This window comes from Bos indicus, chromosome 16 (assembly GCF_029378745.1).
Source record: "Bos indicus isolate NIAB-ARS_2022 breed Sahiwal x Tharparkar chromosome 16, NIAB-ARS_B.indTharparkar_mat_pri_1.0, whole genome shotgun sequence".
NCBI lineage: Eukaryota > Metazoa > Chordata > Mammalia > Artiodactyla > Bovidae > Bos > Bos indicus.
This window is the reverse complement of record NC_091775.1, coordinates 58,630,364-58,647,814: the sequence shown is the minus strand read 5'-3', so window position 1 is coordinate 58,647,814 and position 17,451 is coordinate 58,630,364. Positions and strand designations below refer to the sequence as shown.

At 38.8% G+C, this 17,451-nt stretch overlaps 1 protein-coding gene across 1 annotated transcript in view; it reads right to left on the bottom strand.

The window, feature by feature from the left end:
• Positions 1-17,451, bottom strand: part of PAPPA2 (pappalysin 2) — a 326,093-nt gene that overhangs the window by 198,293 nt on the left and 110,349 nt on the right. The window contains exon 4 of the mRNA XM_070768487.1: positions 4,126-4,271. Within this exon, the coding sequence (XP_070624588.1) occupies positions 4,126-4,271 (146 nt within the window). The remainder of the gene's footprint in view (positions 1-4,125; positions 4,272-17,451) is intronic.

Below are 17,451 nucleotides of genomic sequence, written 5' to 3'. Positions count from 1 at the left end.
AACCCACCTGCCAAGCAGGAGGTGCAGGTTCCATCCCTGGGTCAGGAAGATCCTCTGGAGTAGGAAATGCCAACCCACTCCAGTATTCTTGCCTGGAAAATCCCATGTACAGAGGAGCCTGGTGGGCTACAATCCATGGGGTTGCAGGGTCGGACACAACTGAGCGACTGAGCACAGCAGGCACACGTGCACATTCCACTGTACGGATGTATCATTGTTTGCTTAAAGTTATCACTAAAAAATACTCTTGTCATTTCCAGTTTTGCTCTATTGCAAATAGAGCTACTATGAAGATCAATACACAGGTTTTGGAGTGGACATATATTTTCACTTTTCTGGGACAAATATTCAGTAGTCCAGTTACTGGGTCATATGGTAAGTATACATTTAATTTTACAAGAAACTGCCAAAGTATTCTCCAAACTGGTTGTGCCGTTTTACTTTTTCATTAGCAATATATGCAATATCCAGTTCTCTGCATTCTCACTAGCAATTAGTATTGTTATTATTACTTTTTAGGTCTTTTAGTAAGTGTAGCCTCATTGTGGCTTTAATTTGTTTTTCCCTAATGATATTAAATATTTTTTCATGTGCTTACTTCCCATCTGTATATCTTCTTTGGCAAAATGTCTGTGCTTTGGCCCATTTTCTAACTGGAATATTTGTTTACTCTTGTTTTCAAAGTTCTTTATATATTATAGACACAAATCCTTTGTGAGATGTACGACGGTTTGCAGATACTTCTGCCAAGTCTGCCATTGCTTTGTTCATCTTAATAAGGTGTTTCTCAGACAAAAAATTTTAATTTTGATTAAGTTCAATTTATCCATTGTCATGTCTATGGACTATGCTTTGGGTGTGATATATAAGCACTCTTCACCTAACCTTGCCCTGAAGATCTTCTCTTATGATTTCTTTATGAAGTTATACAGTATTACTTTTTATATTTAAACCTATGATCTATTTTGATCTAAGAATTTTGATCTAATTCTTATATAAGGTATATATAAGCTGTCTAAAATGAATAAATCAGTAATTTTTCTAGATATTGGTATAGAAGGGGCTTAAATCATTTAATTTACTTTACTTTTTTTTTGTCTTTCATGCCATTGTTGTCATGTTTTAACCACATATACTTTAAACCAAAAAAATTTTTTATTACTTTTAATATTTTTCTCCTATCTAGTGTGGTTCATTTCTTTTTGTATGTCTCTGTTTCCATTTGGGGTCATCTTCTTTCTATTTGGATAGCTTTCTTCAATATTTACTTTACTGCTGGTATTAAATTATCTATTTTTGTCTGAAAATATGTTTAATTTTTCTTTAAAAGATTTTTTTGCTGAATATAGAATTATAACTTGGCAATTATTCTTTTAGCATTTTAAAAAATCTATCAATCTGTGTTTTATGACTTCCATAGTTTCTGTTGAAAAATCAGCATGCCAATCTTACTGCTGCTTCTTTTAAAGTAACAATTTTTCTCTGGTTACTTTTGAGTATTTTCTGTTTGCCTTTGATTTTCAGCATGTTTGCTATAATGAATCAAGTTGTGATTTTCTTTCTATTTATCCTTCTTAGGGTTTGAGAAACATTTTGAATCTGTAGTTTGATATTTTTTGTCACCTTGCAAAATTCTCAGCTGCTATCTCTTTGATATTGTTTCTGCCTCAAAATCTTTCTCTTTTGCTTCTAGAACTCCAATTTACAGTAGGAATTTTTCATCAGGTCTCAAATGCTTCATGCTGTTTTCTATATTTTTACATCACTTTTTCTCTTTGAGCTTCAATATCTATGTGTTCTTTAGTTTTCTAAATCTTTTCTCCTGCTCACAAACTAATCTATTAATTTCTTAATTTTAGCTACTATATTTTTGTCCTAAAATTTCCCTTTGATTCACTAATATAGATTCTAATTCTCTGAGGACACTCTACAACTTTTTATCTATCTTGAACATATTAATCATAATTATCTTAAGCCACTATTCCATAACTCCAATATCTGGATAATCTGTGGATCTGCATTTATGGAGTGATTGCTTATTTCTTTGTTTAGTTTTGTTTACCATCATTTGATCCTGTCTCTTGGCATAACTGGAATTTTTTTTTTTTACTGGTTTCAGGACATTGTGCATGGAAATTTGTAGAGGTTTTTGATGATATTGTCTTCCTCCAGAGCATATTTAACTTTCTTTTGTTAGGCAGTTAAATATAGGCAGATGCTGCTACTGCTGCTGCTAGGTCACTTCAGTCATGTCTGACTCTGTGACTCTATAGACTGTATTCTGCCAGGCTCCTTTTTCCGTGGGATCCTCCAGGCAAGATGACCTTCCTAAAAACAGGTATTTAAGAGTGTTTCAGGCTGAATTTTATGCTTTGTGTAAGCTAGACTATTTATGTTTTCCTTCATAGAATGTCTATGAAGAGTATTTCATAGAGTGTCTCAATGCCCCTCCTTGACAGAATCTCAATTCCATTTTTTTGTCCCCCCCACTGTAAGACTCCTGATATTACTTTTCAGCTTTTTTATCTAATAGCAGCTATTTTACAGCAATTCTTGTTTTCTTGGTCACTGACTTAGAGAATGCATAGTTCAGAAATCAGAAAATATCTTAAAATTATGAGTAGAATATCACATTTATTTTTTCCATGGTTTCTATTTCTCTGGGAACTTGATCCCTCTAGTCTGGATACCTTAGAAGTTCTGACTTATAGTTTTTGTCTCCCCAGTAGTGAGACTGAAACATGCTCTGGACTGCTGCTCTCTGATCTGCTTCTATTACTTTTACTGAGAATTGGCAATTTCCCTCAAGGAGAAAAAAACAAAAACCCAAAACTGAGCTATATGTAGATCTCACGTCAATGCAGCTTTCTTCTAATTGAGGATTGGTTCTCTGAAATCATTGTCTTGGCTGATGTCTGATGTTTTCAAGTAGCTAATTTTTTGGTATTTTGTCCATTTTTTTTATTTAAATGAATTTTGTCAATGGCCTAGTACCAGAAAAGTTAGAAAATACTCAAGGCTCTGCTCCCATCTCAACAATTCTTATTAAGGGGCCAAGATTTGTCTCCATAATGGCTAGGCAGATCTTTTTTTTTTTTTTTTTTGAAGGTTTTTTGAACAAGTAGATTCAATTCCCAATGACTGACCTAGGATTCTTAGAAACCATTATTGATAAACCTTGCTGTCATATATACTGAAACGTAACATTTGGTGAATCAGATGTGAGCCAATTTGGAGATATTTTCTTAAAGTTTTGTATGCTCCTCTGTTACCACTGTTTATCATGAGGATAATTCAAGATACTCAAACTCACTACTAAATGATTTATTGGCATATAACCTTCCAGCTTGCCTCTTACAACCATGAAGACTAGAATGACTCACATTAGTTTTGATTTGGACAGCACCACTCACCTCACAAATTTCTGACTTATCATATACTGACAACTGAAAATACAAAATTTAATGATAAAAGGAGAGCCCTAAAACTGTATCAGATGACTATAGAGCCAATGAAACCCAGGATAAACAAAGCATTCAGTTTGGATCACTACAGGTTTAACTTTTTATTATCTCTTCCTTTCTTGAGATATATAGCCCTACTGTATGCTGACCTAATTCGCTACAGGGATTTCTATGTTCTGGTTTCCTCTTGAACAGGAACAATATCTTTTCATCTATTGTTAACCTATTGCTTCTTATTCCTTCCCCAATCTTTTGGACACATCCATGCAAGATGACCAGCAATCTTCTGGCACAGTGATTATTGCAAACCAGATTTCACAGTCTAGCCACCTTTTTGCTTGGTTCCCTCTTGAGATTAATCAAGACACAAAATGGATCTTATCCCATGTCAGCAATTTATTTGCATCTAGATTATTTGGTCTAGAATCTTCTGAATATTTGATCTAGAACATTCTGAGTATTTGCCACATTGCCCTAGTACATCTTACCTGTCTTCATTAAAACATTTTGAAAAACTCTCCTCAAAGCTATTATCAGCCCAAAGAAGCTAATTTATTAAGTAAATTTATTTTTCTCTCCATTTCCCCCCAAACTAACTTTCACAGATTCCCTTCCAACCTGCTCATTTCTCCAACTGTAGTTGTTCTTCAACTTTACTTACCCAGGTGACTGATGGCTTCCTTGTCCCAAGGCCAGGTGGCAGCACCTGCAAGGTCTTCTCGTACTGAGTTGCCAAAGTAGACATTGAGGAAGTGGGTGCTGTTGAGCTGCAGTGCCTCCTTCAGCTCCTTCACACTCATGTACGCCCTGGGGAGCACATAAGACAGGAAATGTCACACCAAAGGATCAGTACATAGAAAGGAACAGAGCCAGATCTAATCAGACTCTGGCTTCCCAACCATCATTGCCTTTTAGAGGAGAAGGGCAAAGAGGCTGAGACCAGGTATCATGGTGCTCTCAAAAAAGACACTAATACTCATTTAGAATATTTATTCCAAGATAAATAATATCCTACCTTTTTTGGCACCATAATATTTATATGAATACTCAGTATTTGACATCATACTCAGTTCCCCACTTAACGCCTAGATTATTTCTTCAAGATAAACCCAATGATACTCTTAATTCTATGCCTTGAGAATTACTCTCCAGTCCATGGTGAATGAGGCCTTCCAGTTCTCAATCTCTGGTTCTATCACACTGCACGATCTTTACTATAAGAAGATTGATTAAATCTCTATTTCAGCATATGCTTGCTTTGGGCATTTTTAAAAAAGGTAAATAGTAACCAGGAAACACAAAGTTAAAGAGGAAAAAGAGATGAGTTATAGGAAGGAAAGGATAACATAAAGCTACTGCAGAAAATATTAGTTTTATGTATATTTTTTCTCTTTCTAGTACCTTAATCCATAAACTCTCTAACCCTACTCTGACTACTTTATACTCACTGAGTATCTCTATTGGTGGCCTTCAAAGAACTAGGTAATATTATGTTTGTACTTATTTGCAGACTTAAAGGTCTATTAAAAACACATGCCCCATGGCCCATAGAATAAAGGGGGAAACAAGCATTCGATCTCTTTTAAAGCTCATATATAGTCAAAGACCTTCATTTTCCTGACACGAGTGAAACTTAAAACTTCACCATGAGCAAACAGAGCCTCATCATTCTCAATGGAGAGTTATTTTAAGAAAGAACAACTAAACCAAAACTGAGTCGCCCCTTGGATTCACTGGAAATGCTGCTCCAAAAATAGCAATGATCCTATCACAGCTTCAACTATGCAGACAGCTCTCTCAACATAGTTGAAAATATCCTTTATAGATTGATGCTTTATGCTTACTACTCTGGTAGACAAGCTGCAGACACTGAAATCACTCAACCCTGAAGCTCATGTGAGAACAGCATGACCCTCTTCTCTTGCTTACTTTGCCTCCCAACTACACTGTTGATGCCATCTATTTAATCCACATGTAAGATATATTGGCAAGGAGTATCCAAGAAATAGAGATCCCAAAGAAGACTGTATTTGTGTTCTTTGGCACAGAACCAAAAAGAGGAATAAAGAAGCACAAAAAGACTTTGCTTTAAAACCAAAAGTGCTTAGGAGAAAGGGGGTTTTAAAATATCCTTTCTTATTGACTTATAATATCTTGGAAAAATAGTTCTCCTCTCCCAAGAAACCATCCAGATTCCATGAAGTGATGTCAGATGTGATCAGAAGGATATTCCTTCTTCTGCTTTCCTGGAGACTCAGTGGTTTTTGAACTGTCGCCTGGTTTTCCACAGACATTAGTCACATTCCCTTTCCTTTTCTCCTTTATTAAAAACAATTACAATTTCCTGCAATGACAAATCGATGGTTTGGAGCTATGATGACATCAAGTAACTCTTCAACATGGAGATGTTCTAATCGGTCAGACGAAAGAAGAGGCAGCATGGAAAGGAGGAAAGAAAGAAGAAAGAAAAGGAAAGGAAAAAAGAAACGATTAGAAAAGAAAGGAGAAGGACCAGTGACTGAGCCTTCACAGAGGCAGGGTACCAAGGAAGAAAAACTGCACCCTCTGTTCCTTTTCAGACAGCCCACTAAAATTAGGAATTGGGAACTTGACAGTTTTCTCTCTTTTCTCCTCCCTCACTTTCCCCAAGTCCCCCTGTTCCTGGCATGGTTTACTTGGGCTACCTGTGTGTTCCTGGCTTCCCTGTCTGCCACTTACCAACCTTGGCCACCATCCTTCTGTTCTCCCTCAACCCAGCAGTTCCAATAATTTCCTTTGAGCCATTCTCCAAGAGGCCTCCTCCTCCACCACCAACTCATCAGTTGGGTCTACTCATTTCCCTTTCCTTCCTTGCCCATCCCTCTCCCAGCCATAAATTACTCTTCCAGATGAGAGTGTTTATGTAATGCTGGTAGCAAACTGGATGCAGTCGCTCTAACTCCTGTACTCCAAAAAGACATAGGTAGAAGTCGGCAAGTATAAGGGAAAAATACATTTTTAAAAGCTAGAGACAGTAGGAAACGGTCATTAAGGAAAACTATAGAGGAGAGTCTTATTTTGTTGGAGACAAACATTTTTGTCCAGATTTTTCCCTAAACCAAAAAAGGGTAAAAGTGTAGCTATCCAAAGGGTGTTCACTTTGCACGTAGACTGCCTCACCTATTATAATACATGTATGCCATTTCAGTATTTAATCTGAGCTAATAACATAAATGTCTTAGTTTGTCCACTAATATGACCAGAGCCTGGCTCAGACCTACAGTGAAGAGAATGGACATTATTCAAAAATTCAAACTATAACATCTTGCTTCAGAAATAAGTTATTAAGAGATATACTTGTCATCCAAAATATCTTAATATTCAAAGAAGAAATGACATACATAAGTGTCATAAAATGCATAAGCTCATGAACTGACCGGGACCAATGTACATAAATGTCATAAAAAGCATAGGTTCATGAACTGTCTAGAACTATGTGTTACAAGAGAGATGTGTTCAGTCACTCAGTCGTGTTCGACTCTTTGCTACCCCATGGATTATAGCCAACCAGGCTCCTGTGTCCATGGGATTTCCCAGGCAAGAATACTGGAGTGGGTTGCCATTTCCTCCTCCAGGGGATCTTCCTAGCCCAGGAATCGACCCTGCATCTCTTGCATCTCCTGCATTGGCAGGCAGATTCTTTACCACCATTCCACCTAGGACCCTGAAAAGAGAGACGAGCTGTATTAATCTACTTAATTTCTGCCAAGATCTCCCTTTACTCATCTTCTCCACACCCTAGATGGAAATACTCGCCATGAACTTCTCTCTGAGGGCTCAGACAGAGCAAAGTGAAGTTTCACCTTGATCTTCATAAACACTGTCTCAAAATCAAGCTTTCCTTGAGGCTGACATAGCAAGTTGTTCTGCCATAACTTAAGTCTTTTATTTCTGGTATGCCTCCTGGAAGAATACACACTTGTTTCACTATTTTATCACTGTCACCTACTGATTTGAGATTAACCATTGTCCAGTGTCCAGCCTACCACATTCCTTTGTTGGGCTCCACAACTGCTGACCCCTAGCCACACTCTCAGAGAAGGCAGTGGCACCCACTCCAGTACTCTTGCCTGGAAAATCCCATGGACAGAGGAGCCTGGAAGGCTGCAGTCCATGGGGTCGCTAAGAGTCGGACACAACTGAGCATCTTCACTTTCACTTTTCACTTTCATGCATTGGAGAAGGAAATGGCAACCCACTCCAGTGTTCTTGCCTGGAGAATCCCAGGGACGGGAGAGCCTGGTGGGCTGCCGTCTATGGGGTCACACAGAGTCCGACACGACTGAAGCGACTTAGCAGCAGTAGCAGCAGCAGCCGCACTCTAATATCTAACTTTCCATGAAAGTCCCAACTCTTGCTTAGTTTCCAATTAGGTAAAAGTAAAAGAATATAACAATAATGCCTCTTGTGTTCTAGTTTAATAGTCAGTCAAACAGCTCCCTTATAAACCAAGAGAAGTAATTCAGGCCAGAAAGAAGAAAAAGATCCTGAGCTGTCTGAAGGAAGTTGAATGAGCATCAAAAATTCTCATGTTAAAAAATGAGACATAAAAAGATGCATACATGTGTGCCCTAAGACTGGGACCCAGGGCACTGTTACCCACAGGCAGAGCAAGCCCCCTCCAGAGGAAGATGCTGCCTGCATGCCACAGGTGGTCAGGCAGCCTCCAGGAGAACAAAACCAGATGCCCCCAAGGACCCTCAGCCAATTCCCCTCACAGAAACAACTTGGGCCAAATCTTGGATATCTGGGTTTGGTTAAATCTAAATCTTTCTGTCACTGTTGTCCATCCGTTGGTTCTCAACACAAAATACGCAGAATGATTTCCCTCTGCCACCTGCATCTGCTAGCCACTTTGCCAGTTCTGTTTCTTCCTCTGGGCGACTATCCCCTTTGACCTGCTCCCCCAATCCTTGGGCTGTTCTCACACCATAAGGCTTACAGGTCCCCAGAGTACTAACTAGTATTCTCCTAGATGCTTAGGGCAACTTCAAAAACTTAGTGTTTTCTACCTCTGTCAAAGTGCTCCTGCTACTGTGCACGTGGCACTCTAATATGTCACTGTATCTTTCTATTTTCTTTCATTTTCCCATCCCCCAGCTGTCCCCTACACATCAAGGGCTTCACAGTCTGACTCACAGTCTTTCCCTTTGCCCAGCTCCTAGAGTCACTTGAAGAAATGTCAACACACTCCCTTACTTCCAATGACCTTTGCACACCATTCTCAATGTCACCCTAACTCAGATTGATTTTTTATTTCTGATCTAATGTGGATCTTTAGTGGCACTTGTCTAAATTGTTTATGGTCATCTCTTCTTCAGGAATTATTCAAAATATTCACCATTTTTCTTGCCCCTTCTTCCTCACCAACCTCAATCTCCTCTGACTCCTACACAAGTATGCCTCTTTCTTTGATGATAAAATGTAGGCCACTTATCATGAGCTCTATCACTCCCTTGAACAAAGCTAGTGGAGGTGATGGAATTCCAGCTGAGCTATTTCAATTCCTAAAAGATGATGCTGTTAAAGTGCTGCACTCAATATGCCAGCCAATTTGGGAAACTCAGCAGTAGCCACAGGACTGGAAAAGGTCAGTTTTCATTCCAATCCCAAAGAAGGCATTGCCAAAGAATGTTCAAACTACCATACAACTGTACTCATTTCACACACTATCAAAGTAATGTTCAAAATTCTCCAAGCCGGGCTTCAACAGTACGTGAACTGTGAACTTCCAGATGTTCAAGCTGGATTTATGAAAGGCAGAGGAACCAGAGACCAAATTGCCAACATCCATTGGATCATGAAAAAAGCAAGAGAGTTCCAGACAAACATCTACTTTTGCTTTATTGACTATGCCAAAGCCTTTGACTCTGTGGATCACAACAAACTGGAAAATTCTGAAAGAGATGGGAATACCAGACCACTTTACCTGCCTCCTGAGAAATCTATATGCAGGTCAAGAAGCAACAGTAAAAACCGGACATGGAACAACAGACTGGTTCCAAACAGGAAAAGGAGTAAGCCAAGGCTGTGTATTGTCACCCTGCTTATTTAACTTATATGCAGAGTACATCATGTGAAATGTCAGGCTGGAGGAATCACAAGCTGGAATCAAGATGTCGGGTAGAAATATCAATAACCTTAGATTTGCATATGACACCATCCTTATGGCAGCAAAGAACTTAAGAGCCTCTTGATGAAAGTGAAAGAGGAGAGTGAAAAAGTTGGCTTAAAGCTCAACATTCATAAAACTAAGATCATGGCATCCAGTCCCATCACTTCATGGCAAATAGATGGAGAAACAATGGAAACAATGAGAGACTTTATTTTGGGGGGCTCCAAATTCCTCCAGATGGTGACTGCAGCCATGCAATTAATACACACTTGCTCCTTGGAAGAAAAGCTATGACCAACCTAGACAACATATTAAAAAGCAGAGACATCACTTTGCCCTCAAAGGTCCATCTAGTCAAAGCTATTATTTTTCCACTAGTCATGTATGGATATGAGAGTTGGACTATAAAGAAAGCTTAGCACCAAACAATTTATGCTTTTGAACTGTGGTATTGGAGAAGACTCCCGAGAGTCCCTTAGACTTCAAGGAGATCAAATCAGTCAATCCTAAAGGAACTCAGTCCTGAACAGTCATTGGAAGGACTGATGCTGAAGCTGAAGCTCCAATACTTTGGCCATCTGATGTATAGAATAGACTCTTAGAAAAAGATCCTGATGCTGGGAAAGATTGAAGGCAGGAGGAGAAGGGGATGACAGAGGATGAGATGGTTGGATGGCATCACCAACTCAATGAACATGAGTTTGAGCAAGCTCCAGGAGTTGGTGAAGAACAGGGAAGCCTGGCTTGCCACAGTGCATGAGGTTGCAAAGAGTTAGACATGACTGAGTGACTGGACTGAACTAATCACTCCCTCACACACAAACACACTCCAACATTTATTTCTTTACTTATTTTTATTACCTTTCTTCTTGTCCTACAGGATGAGGCTTCTGAGAAAATCATAGCTAGGAAGAAAAAAGGGTTCTTCCTTTCTAATTCAAATCTCTTGAAAAGATAATTTCTTCATCTCCCATTTGTTTCTGTTTTCATCACATACCCCCCAATCCCACTGTAACCTGGTTTTTATGAGAACCACTTTCATGTTTATATTGTTAGTTACTTCCTGATTCTTGAAGTTCTCTGCTTTTATTGCAGTGTTCTTTCCCAATTCTTTCCTTGCTTTTGTGATCACAGATTCTCAGTCTCCATTGTGGGTTTCTCTTTCCCTTTCTGATTCTTATAAGTTATTCTCCTGGGTCATGATTGCAATCCATTCTTTTGTCATTCACCTTGTTCACCACTGGGAAATTTTCTATTCTTGAACTATGAAGTGCCTGTGTGTGTGTGTGTGTGTGTGTGTGTGTGTGTGTATCTGGATCCCCCACAGACATCTTGAAGTCAACATGTCAATGTTATGGGTGTTCTACCTGAGCAGAAACAAATTTCAGACACTGAATTTTAATTCCCATCTGAAATAGTAGTCTAATTGATGAATCTGTGGATATTTTTCCATGGATATATTTGCAAGAAGGGTTTGAATTTTGGCCAAAGGCAGAAGCAGTATGTGACGGTGTCCACAGAAAACCAAAAAGGCAAGAACAAGGGAAGAACCACAATGACATTCTGTCCATTACTTGATTTTAGAGACTGGATTTCGAGTTCTTTAGTAAGAAACAAAAAGAACTCTTTTCATAGGAAAACTGGTACAACCCAGGATACATAAGCAATACTTTAAGGTCTAATAACAAAATGAAGCACCAATTGAGGATAAGGGATACTCTCTCCATTTCTGGAAAGAATTAAGGGCTGTCAGCACCATTCTAACACTTGAAAGTTTTACAGCCTTGGGTTGCATTAGAAGCCAGCTCACTAATAAGGCCAGCTTTTCCCTAGAGAAACAGTGAGGGCAGAGCATCAGCTGGAAATGTTGAGTGTCAGCAGACAAGGTAAATACCATTGCCAGCATGCAACAGCAAACAGCAACAGAACCATAGATGCCAGTGGGCATGGATTTTTATGGCACACCAGTCTGAAGACTCCCAGAAATACTAAAGAAAGGGGCAATGTATGAAGATAAGATTTTATAGTTATACATTCTACTCGTGTAATTTGATTGTTAATAGCAGTGTGACATCATTCGTTCTCAGGGGGCATGTGGACTGGAGGATATTCAGTTTGTCTCTAACACTGAACTCATAGTCTTCTTCCCCACACTATCTTCTCCTCCAGTGCCTCTCTCTGAATTGCTGCCACTTCTATTACCCTCTCTATGACACGAGAAGAAAAGCCAGGATTCCTCCTCAATACTTCCTTCCCTCACCCTTGACTTCAGTTCTCTCAATGCTGCTGCTGCTGCTGCTAAGTCGCTTCAATCGTGTCCGACTCTGTGCGACCCCATAGACAGCAGCTTACCAGGCTCCCCTGTCCCTGGGATTCTCCAGGCAAGAACACTGGAGTGGGTTGCCATTTCCTTCTCCAATGCATGAAAATGAAAAGTGAAAGTGAAGTCACTCAGTCGTGTCCGACTCCTAGCGACCCCATGGACTGCAGCCTTCCAGGCTCCTCCATCCACGGGATTTTCCAGGCAAGAGTACTAGAGTGGGGTGCCATTGCCTTCTCTGAATTCTCTCAATAACCACCTACTAATGACCCCAGGAAGATAAGATCTCAAAATGATGATTGTTTCTCTTCTGAATGCCACAAAAGAGCCAAGATATCATCATCTCTCAGACATAATCAACTGGGAACAACATTTTTTTTTTTCTTGAAATTCAAATGTGGAGAACTTGACAACACTTTTTACACCCAAAATACTAACTCACTTCTGCTAATGCATATGGGAGTGAGTAGTACTACTGGAAATAAAATGGAATTATTCTCCTGAAATGTTTATGTATTGTAAGAACTTGAGGTTGAAATATAAGAGTTAACTGGAAATTTAAAGGATTTGAAGTCTAATGTCTTCTGTGCTAGGCAGAATAATACTCCCAAAGTTGTCCATGTTCTAATCCCTGCAATCTGGCACTATGTTACTTTACATGGAAAAGGGGACTTTGCAGTGATGCTTAGGAATGCACTTTGAGATGAGGAGACTATTCAGGATTTTCTAAGTGGGTCCAATCCAATTAGATGAGAACATTTCCCATCTGTGATCACAGAAAGAGGTGGCCATGGAAGCAGAGTCAGAGAAATATTACATTGCTGGCTTTGGAGCTGAAGGGAAGGGGATTGCAAGCCAAAGAATGTGGGCAGCCTTTAGAAGCTGGAAAAGGCAAAGAAGTGGTTTCTCCTGCAGATCCTCCAGAAAGATACACAGCCCTAACACCTTGATATTAGCTTGGTGAGACCCATGTCAAACTTCTGACCTACAGGATTGTAAGGTGATCAATATGTGTCATTTTCAGCCATTAAGCTTGTGATCACTTGTTGCAGCAGGAATAGAAAATGAATATATCTTCTCTCACTTAAATACAATATCTTTGGAAAATAAAAGAGCATACAGAGAATGAATGTCTGGCTTCCAAAGATGGTTTCAAAGCAAAGAACCTGTTTTAAAAGAAGGTGTGATTGCCTAGATAACTGGCTCAAAAGGCAGAAGAGAGTAAATTCCACCTTTCCAGTTCTTGGCAGTAGTTTATTTATCTGACCAAGAGAGTCACACCCTGAAATTTATTTGGAAGGGTAGCATAAAAATACCCATATAGCTTATTGGGTCAGGATAAGAAAAAAGAAAAGCATGAGGGAAGAAGTACCCAGTAAAACTTAAGAGAAAATGGTTGAACCAAAAGTCAGAGGTAGCATGTCAGCACCCCGAGGAGAACAGGTGCTTAAGCCAGAATGACTTGGTCTCATGTCCCACCTCTACCACTCACTGGCCATGTGGCACTGACAAGCTGCCTGTCATCATTCCTTCTCAGTTTCTTTATCTGTAAAATGAGAATAATGAAAGTATAATCTGTGTATACTTATTACAAATAAAAATCAGGTAACATATATAAAAATCACACATAAGACATCATCAATAAACATTATATTATTAATAACAATATCTAAGGTCTCAAATGTCTACATAATCAGCAACAAAGTTCAAAAATCATAATACAGGAAAGCAAGTATCAGCTTAAAGACTCTGGGTAGCTAGTCACTTGTTGAAGACAACTATGTCTGAGGACAGGCATACCTGGTGTGACAGAAATGAAGTTAAGTGAAATAGAAGTAATACCACAGTGCAAAAAGAAAGGAAATGCAACTGAAATAAGACACCCGAAGTAAATCCACAATGGAAAACATTTAGTGAAAATAAAATAGCAATGAACATTTTCTAGGCATAAACTACTGCTGGGCATGGTCAGGCAAAGGATAGCTTTGATACATCCCAAAGGCAGTTTCTAAAACTGACACAGAATAAAAATACAGTGATAATCTAGAACTTCAGGTGAGAAAGTTTCTGCCCGAAGACAGGTGCTGCTAATAGCAATGGCAGAACTTCTGATAAATACTTTATATGACTTTCGGGTAATATCTCTCAAAAACGTTCAAGAAAAAAGCAGGGTTATGATAATTTATTTTAATTCATATTAATAAGAAAGAACTAGATGGTGACATGGCACGGGAGAGTTCTTTTAATGAAAGAAATTCTATTTTAGTTCTTGCAATGGCCAGGACTGGTAACATCAGGGATTAGAGTTCAAGAAAACAGATTTCTAAAAGGGAATATGGTATAGTCTCAAGGGGAAAATGGCCCTTTGTAGGTGAAAGTGTATAAACCTTGAAAATCAGCATAATTCTAGGTTATCCCAATAAGGCAGAAAGGAGACAGAAAGTAATAGGAAGAACGAGGTTCTGTAAAAGAACTCCTTGCTGAGCTAAAATTTTAACAGAGCATATGTAGATTTTGGAAAGAGGAACAGCACAAACTATTAAAAAATAAGGTCAAAAATAAATATAAAGCCAGCATAAACATAAAAATGCAAAGTGATAAATTTTAAAATTTACAAAATCTGCATTCAGAATAGTAAGCAAGATAGAGTATAATAATACAGAAGGGAAAAAACTGAACTCTTCAAAGTCTGCTTTGCTGCCAAGACAAATAATCATGAAGAAATGCGCTTAATAAGTCATTAACTTGGCAATAGTTTATGTATCCCTAATAATAATAGTGATCACAATGAACTGAATCCCAAATACATGCCAGATGCTTCATATATATTTTCTCATGTAAGCTCTCAAGTCTATGAAGTCAGTATTATTTTATTTTACAGATTAGAAACTAAAACTTACAGAGATAAAGTCACTCGCCCCAAACCACACCGCTTGTAAGTTTTGGAGGCAAGTTTTAAACTTGAGTTCCTTTAACTCCAAAGCCCACATTCTTTCCCCTGTTCTTCAGTTGGTCTCCCTAGGATCTGTGAGTCACTGTGTTGGGCCTTGGCAATGAAAAGATGCATAAGGCATGACTCTCGTTTTCAAGAAGTTCAGTCTAGTGAAGAAAACAACCATGGAAACAAATGATTATAATGCAAGGTGCAAGGCATTGTAACAGCAGGGTGCCCAGAACTGTATGCAAGAATGGGAGACAAAGGGAAAACCAGCTCAGAGAAGCAGACATGAGTAAGGTTTTTTGAAGTTTCTGGTGGATACTGTCAGCTGGTTTGTGCACATCAATTCTTTCCTCCTTCTAGGTATCTTCCTGTTCTGGAAAACAGGAAAGTTGAACTCTACATTGGTCCAGCTCCCTTGCACCTAGGGATCTGGATGTCATTTAGAGTCTACCAATCAGCTGGGCTCTAGTTGGCAGGTGATGCCAACATGAAGACCTCACTTCTGACTGCTGCTTCTCTCTTTGCCTCCAAGCAGGGCTGGACCATTCTGTTACAGTGCCCAGCCCAGCCACTGGCAGTGAGGGTGTGGAGAAGTAGGCTGTGAGGCAAACCCTCTTTGCTGGTGTGGGTCTAGCAGACTTGGCACGACTCAGTGATGGCAGCTGGGGTTTAGAGACTTTGTCAAAGAAGATTCTATAGAAGTTGGTGATTAAGGGGATGTTTTGTCCCAGTTTCTATAGACTCTTCTTTCACAAAGTCTCTAGAATACATTCCTATATTCCCTTTCCCACTGTCACTATCTGGAATAGAGAATTTTACTTTGTCATGTGCTAAGATGTCTTCTTATTTTTCTCGCTCTAATGATATACGTACTCCAGCCATGCCATATGATATTCGAATTGGTGTTCTGTTCCTCTTGGTTCCCTCAGCCCTACACGATAGCCCTGCAGATACCCTATAAGTTGCCACTCAAAGTTGCCCTTCATCTGACACTCAGCCTACCCTCCAGGATCACCCCAACTCCACTGTGCCATCAATTGAGCAAAACTGATTTACTCACTGATGTCAAACATGCTCCTGAGTTTTTTGTTTTGAGTCATTTTTATTCGTTTGGTTTTTTAATTAATTCATTTATTTTTTGCCTCACTGCTTTGTTTAAGGTGTACTTTCCTTACATATATAATTATCAAAAATGTATCTAATATTCAAGGCCCATTTTCTATCTTAACTTTCGCATGAATCCCACAATGATCATCCCAGACTGAAAGGAGCCCCTAAATCTGAATTTCTAAGTCATTTAGTCTAGTCTATAATAGATAGATTAGAATAGGTAATTACCATATGTAAGCCTGCTTTGGTAATATTTGCCAACAGTAGAAATCTTACCTCTAGTATATTTAACTTAAGAAGATATTTGTATGAGTTTCATATATGCATCAAAAATAATGGAACAATAGCAAAAAATATAGTGCAATAACATAGAATAGTGTAACAGGAAGCACAAGTATAATCGCAAAAAAATGTAGTGCAAACTTCCATTACCATGGATCTGGCAATATAAATTAAGAATATATAACATTCACATGAAATCATTAACAATAATTTAGATTTTTTTATTAAAATTGAAAAATGTCCCCAACATATTATTGAGTAAAAAGTCTGGCTGTACAACAGTAAGTATAATTCTATTTATTTTAAACCATATCAAATGTCAATCTAGATATTTAGAAGGGGATGAAACAGGTCATGGGATTTGAAGTAATTCTCTTTTCTTATTTGTATTCTTCTGTATTGGTCTTTACATATATATATTATATATATATATATATATACACACACATATACACACACACACACATTTATTTATATGTATGCATATGTGTTGGAGAAGGCAATGGCACCCCACTCCAGTACTCTTGCCTGGAAAATCCCATGGACGGAGGAGCCTGGAAGACTGCGGTCCATGGGGTCACTGACGGTCAGACACGACTGAGCAACTTCACTTTCGCTTTTCACTTTCATGCATTGGAGAAGGAAATGGCAATCCACTCCAGTGTTCTTGCCTGGAGAATCCCAGGGACAGCGGAGCCTGGTGGGCTGCCGTCTATGGGATCACACAGAGTTGGACACGACTGAAGTGACTTAGCAGCAGCAGCATGCATATGTGTAACCTACACATATAGGTATGCATAGGTCTTTACATACAGATACATATACATGTGTGCATATATTTATGTATATATAATACCAAGCATTCTTTATTTTAATATTATAGAGCATTCCTAATCTCATTAGCTGGACAAAGTTCCCAGAAGTCAAGCACCACATCATTGTGAGAACAACCTAGCACATCATCTTGTGTATTATTAAGTGCTCATTTAATACTAGCTGAATATATGAATGGTGCAGATGGGCTGTAACTTGAAGATGAGGCAGAGAACACCCCACTCTTCCCACCTCCCAAGTTTGCCGATACTCCCCAGCTGCAGAACCATCCTAAGCCACAGGGCCTGTTTACATCTGAAAGAACTAGATTTCAAAGGGTAGCACACAGGAGCTGCTGCTCTGGTAG